The sequence below is a fragment of the Eurypyga helias genome, unplaced genomic scaffold (assembly GCF_000690775.1).
Source record: "Eurypyga helias isolate BGI_N326 unplaced genomic scaffold, ASM69077v1 scaffold10235, whole genome shotgun sequence".
Lineage (NCBI taxonomy): Eukaryota > Metazoa > Chordata > Aves > Eurypygiformes > Eurypygidae > Eurypyga > Eurypyga helias.
The window spans coordinates 1-5,934 of NW_010249480.1; the positions used below are offsets into that span (position 1 = coordinate 1).

The window sequence follows — 5,934 nt, forward strand, 5'->3', positions numbered from 1 at the left end:
CTTTCCTCTCTGTTTTCTTTTTTTGTTTGTTTTGTTTCTCCCTGCCACACCCCCTCATTGTGGTATTCACCCACTCCTGTATTCCCAGAAATTGAGATGACATGCGTAGAGCTATTGAGGCACAAAAACGTGTCAGGAATACTTTCAGCATCGCCAGAGGGTGGTTAATTGTTCAGCAAATAGATCTGGACCTAACTCTTGTAGGGAATATAAATCAAGTTACAATAATGTCCATTTTTAAATGTGCTGTATAATGCGTAGAAGAACAGTGTGGGTGACGTGTGTGTTGTTATTTTTATTTACTTTTTTAATTCCATTCAGCGCTGTGTGAGTTTGATGCTCTTTCATTATGCTGTGCTGCCTTAGCAACAGAGATTGAGCAGGAAGATGAGGAAGCTTTTCTATTTAATACCGCAGTGTCAGGTTAATGCACAGCAACCACGATGACTATAGCACCTAAGCTAGGGTCATTTAATCCATGAGTAAACTGTAATTTTCATGGCAAGGATAGTATAAAGCTTGCACATTATGAAAATAGATACTTCTCAGAGCATGTTATAGCATGTTTATACACATTAATCTGATATGAGAATAAAATGTAATGGCTTAGAAAACCGAATAGGACACCAAAAAAGGTCATGACTGTATTACTTTAAATCCTAATTCACTGTGTTATCCCATTTCATGTAAAGGTATGGATGACAAGAATGCAGCTAAACTCAATGAGCTCATTCAAGCCGGGTAAGTAAGAACTTATTCCTGAAACTTCTAAAACTGGGTTGTTCAGCAGCTTGATTGTTGAATTGGTAATCCAGAGTCTTGTGGCATTTCTTCTTTAGAGCTGCAGTTTGACATTTTCCATTCTTTGTTTGTTTTGTGTGGTTTTCATTTTCTGTCCTTTTTCATGAAACCACTAACTGTTACTCTTAAATTTCACCCATCATTTCTTACTAATGTAATTAAATAGAAATCTTCACAGAAGTTACGGCATTGTAATTCTGTTGGTTAACTGTAGGGAATGTATTTCATCTCCAAACAGTTCTGCCAACAGTGCTCACAAGTCCTGACTTTCAGACATGAAATGATACTTCCAGTACACTACAGGCCTCAGCCCTCCAGTCACTTCTGCATCCGCTAGACTTCAAAAACAAATATTCTCTTTCACTGTGAGAAAGAATCATGGGATTTGGGGTTCAGTCTTGGCAATGTACTTCTAGAAAACTGAAGGGTTACAAGTTGCTATACAAGAAGTGAGGGAATACGGTCTATATTTGCATGTAAAATTTCCTGAAGTAATCTGGCTTTTAGTATTTGTATTCTACAGTGAAATTTCATTGAAATTCTATTATTTTAAGGAGTGTGATCATTAAACTTTGTTTCAGATTGTACTTTCTCAGCAGCCATTGGATTGTCCTAATGATGTGTTTAAGGGTGATTTGAAAATAGTATTATTTTCTGTCTGTTACAAATTCCACTTTGTTGTCTGTGCTTTTACAGTGCTTCGTTGGCAGCAGACAATGTGGCTTGGCCTGCCCAGCAGCTGCTGACCCTCTGACTTCACCTTACGTACCTTACTTGTTGTTGCACCTTTCTATTGTTCACAAGCCGAGTTTCTAAATGGGTTCCTTATGGTTTATTAACGTCTACCTCCTGGGAGATGCACTTTGTACAGCATGCTGTTGTGTTGCAGGTTGTGAACGTGATCATGAAATCACTTGTTTGTTCTTTTGTTAACTACCAAGCTTGAAATTAGAAGAGAAATTACCATTTGTTTTGGGTCTTGCACAATTAAAACCTTAGTAAGTTTTTTCATGTAACGAAATTACTCTTAAACCAAGTTACTTCTTTAAACTGGAGTTATTGATTAGAATGGGATTGGGATGAGCCTTTTTTCTCTGGTGTCCTGAATATCTCTAGAGTTCAGGATATAAGCAGTCATTTTGGTTTCTCTGTTTTGTACTGGACAGCCTTTCTCATACTGCATCATCCAAGTAGACTGAACTGTAATAAATGAGACAGATGAATTTTAGCAAGCTGTAGCATCCGTCTAGTAATCTATGATTAATGCCTTAATTCTTCTAATTAATTGTTCATGAGGGCTAATGATTTCTATGAAGTCTATAAAGTGTTTGATTCTATAAAAGCCAGTCTTGTAAGAAACTTTTCATTGAAAACAGGAATCTTTCCATTTTAAAATATTAATGCTGATCTTCTAACCAAAAACTAGAGTGTACATAATACAATGTTTTTTTAATATATATATGTGTGTGTATTTCTGAACTTAAGCAGTCCAGAAATAGTTGCCCATGCATAGATTTTTTTTTTTTCCCCCCCCTACCAGATGGAAGATGCATCTTTGCTTCCCTTTTTCTTCTGCATTTCTTACCCCATTTGATGGGTAAACCTTAAACCTTATCAATCAAACAAGAGCAGACTGTGCAGGGAAACAAAGTTCACATTTTCATCTTCATTACTGCCTGGATGTCTAGACCATCTGAATTAATCCCCTGTATGTGCAGGGCAGCCTCATATCTCATATAAGCACACACATTGCATATATCCCATTAGATCCATCTTGCTCAGTGATGTTAGAATTTTGTGATCCCTCTCTCTATTTGTAAGCAGTTCTTCAGTTCCTTACAGGTTACTTTCAAGTGTGATCGATATTCCTCCTTTTCCTCTTGAGTGCCTTCCTTTGAAAGGCTTGTCACAATGTTGAAAGTCTTGAGTGAAAGCGAATCCAAAGTGGTTAAAAATGGGGAATGGTGAACATGCATTATTCTGATGATGTAAATATTAGCCTTATTTGATTGGTAAGAAAGGCCAAGAGAGGCTAAAGATTGTGAGGGGCTACCTGGTAATTTATTTGCAGGACAGCTCTGGACCCTGGGGTTCTACATTCTAATTGTTATTTTGCTTAGGTTACATATAATCTATGGCTTTCTGTAATAACTACTTGTGAATGGAAGAACTAACGACCCTGTGAGGTGCTCATAAGAAAACCGTATTTTAAAATCTTCCTAGTTGAGCTTATGACCCAGGTCACAGATATTAAATAGTGCCTGAAATCTTAATCAACTGGACATTTCAAGTAACGGCAACATCTTTATGTGAAATGTCCGTGTGGTCATTGAAGTTAAGGCTATTCGCTGCTATACATCTGTCTTCAGAATTTCAGTAACATGTAAAATCAGGCTATTCCTTAGCCTTTGGTACAGTTGTAGTTGAAGGAATAAGGGATCTTTTAGAAAACGAATGAAAGATTTGGTATTTACAAATGCAAGGGGTAGACAAGGGGAAGGTCTAGGGAGGTGATTCTGCCCCTGTACTCTGCTCTGGTGAGACCCCACCTGGAGTGCTGCGTCCAGCTGTGGAGCCCTCAATATCAGCAGGATATTGACCACTTGGAGCGAGTCCAGAGGAGGGCCACGAAGATGATCAGAGGGCTGGAGCACCTCTCCTATGATGAAAGGCTGCAAGAATTGGGCTTGTTCAGCCTGGAGAAGAGGAGGCTCCGAGGCGACCTCATTGCAGCTTTCCAGTACCTGAAGGGGGCCTACAAGGGTGCTGGGAGAGGACTTTTTACAAGAGCCTGTAGTGACAGGACAAGGGGTAACGGGGTTAAATTGAAATCAGGGAGGTTTAGATTAGATGTCAGGAAGAAATTCTTCCCAGAGAGGGTGGTGAGGCACTGGGACAGGTTGCCCAGAGATGTTGTGGATGCCCCATCCCTGGATGTCTTCAAGGCCAGGCTGGATGTGGCTTTGAGCAACCTGGTCTAGTGGAAGGTGTCCCTGCCCATGGCAGGGGGGTTGGAACTAGATGATCTTTAAGATCCCTTCCAGCCCTAACCATTCTATGATTCTATAAGAATCGGTCTGTCAGCTTTTGTAACAGGTCTGAGTAGTTCAGCGCACGCGTGTCAACACTGGCCCACACCAGCTGCTTAAAGAAATTTTCAGAATCACTAAGTGGGACAACCATGAAACAAAGCTCCCTTAGAAATTAGAGGGAAGCTGAATCACTTTCAGCCCAGTCCTTTGTTGCTGTTTTTTTATTACAGCAACAATATGTTACTGGATTGTGTGGTTAGGATATAAAATGAGAAACACAGATTTATGGCAGTATATCAGAACTGCTCAGATACACATTAAAGTAAGATTAAATCAAAATTTTTGGGTTTTTTTTTTCACTTTTAGGAGTGAAACATTTTTATTAGGTTTTGCAACAATCTTTACATTTAATAAAAAACTACATTGGAGGAAATGTATTTTCTGGATGTCTTTTGTGAATGTATAGGATTTGTGGATAAGTTTAAAAAAAAAAAACAAACCCCAAAAAAACCCCACAAAAAACAACCAACCAAAGTCCCAACAAACACGTAATCAAAGAAATACTGTAAACACACAGCTCTTAAAGCAAAGTACCACTCGGTGTCTGTGGTGTATTTGTTTGCCCCCCAGCCTGGATAGGCCCTCAGGATCACCGGTAAGAAAGACCGTTTAAGAGAGAAACTTTTAAAAGGTATTGATCAGTCTGATTCATTTCCTGGGTGTGCTTTGTGTGGAGTGGGAGTGATCCTTCGCTGCCTTTAGCTGCCGTGTGAAAGCCGTTTGGCGTGCTGAGGGGCAATTTGTGACTCCCTAAAAATCTTGGTAATAAAATAGCAATACATAATGAAAAGAAAATCGTATGCAAAAACAACTAAAAGCAGGTAGAATTTTAAAAACTATTTTAAAGCAGGTAGAATATGCCCTTGGTGTCGAGTTACACTGGAAATTCTTAATGTGTATTAGTGACTATTTTTAAAGACTTAACCATTTTCTGTAACTGGAAACATTCGGGACCTAGGTAAGGGAAGCAGGTGTTTTTAAGCTAAGAATAGTTCTGTTGCAGGCTGTCTCCTTTTTATTGTGCTATTCTTTTTCCCACCCCCCAGCTATGGAGTTCAGTCAGGAAACTACAGTCTCTAAGCATATCTAATTTTGTATTAATTCAAGTAATAACTTATTATCAGACTCTCCTTAGATTGCTTGAAACCTGTCACACTATATGGAAAAGGGAATCAGGGGAATTATTCCTGACTCTCAACACCTGTATCTAGAGGTCTAGGATACTACTTCTAAAACATATTTTAAGGAACAGTAACAATAGAAGTGATTGCTCTAGTCATGGAAGAGTGCTGTAGTGCCAGGCCAAAAACTTCCATGGGATGTTTTGAGTGTTTTATTAGATTTTAGTGTGTTCTGTATTCCTTAATTTAACGAACAGCGTACTTGTTTGCTAACTTCTGAACTGTGCCACTCTCACTCAGTACTCTGGGAATACAGTAGCTCCTGCTCTCTTTTAGGGCTGTGAGCAGTTGTGCATTTGTCTTCTTTCTTCCAATATGATTTTTTCTCTTAGGTTTTTATATATTTTAAAAATTATCTTTTCTGTAATATGTCTTTCACACTTCTATTCTGGCTTTTATCCTAGGTTCTGGTGAGTGGGTTTTTTTTCCCCCTTCTACCTTTTAAACACGGATACAAATGCATCCAGGAGAATATGAATCTGATTTGTTGTTAATTTGTGAGCTGCTCTATGGTGGTAACAGGTAGTGGGTATCTGCAACCCAAGGTGCAGCTGAGCAGGTGGTAGACAAATTGATCAGGAGTAACTGCCAGGAAGCCTAACTCAATAAAAAATGCTGTATGACCAACTAGTTAAGCTTTTTAAGAGGAATAGAAAATACAGAAACTGAACAGCAGCGTTTTTGTTCTTTTTCCTAATGAAATTAGCTCAGTTGATTCTAGGTGGATGAAATAACCTTTTGAGCATTCAGGCCCTTCTTTCAGTCACCCCCAAGTCACCTGGCAGAATAATTTCCACAAAGCTTGCCTATTCTATGTAGTCATATCGGTTAATCTAGGAAGAAAGAGTGTTTCTCCTCAC

At 38.9% G+C, this 5,934-nt stretch overlaps 1 protein-coding gene across 1 annotated transcript in view; it reads left to right on the top strand.

Moving 5' to 3' along the window:
• Nucleotides 1–692: 692 nt before the first annotated feature.
• Nucleotides 693–5,934, top strand: part of LOC104509432 (protein cramped-like) — a gene marked incomplete at both ends in the record, with an annotated part of 14,638 nt that continues 9,396 nt past the window's right edge. Inside the window, one exon of the mRNA XM_010151372.1 lies at nucleotides 693–741. Coding sequence (XP_010149674.1) covers nucleotides 693–741 — 49 coding nt within the window. The remainder of the gene's footprint in view (nucleotides 742–5,934) is intronic.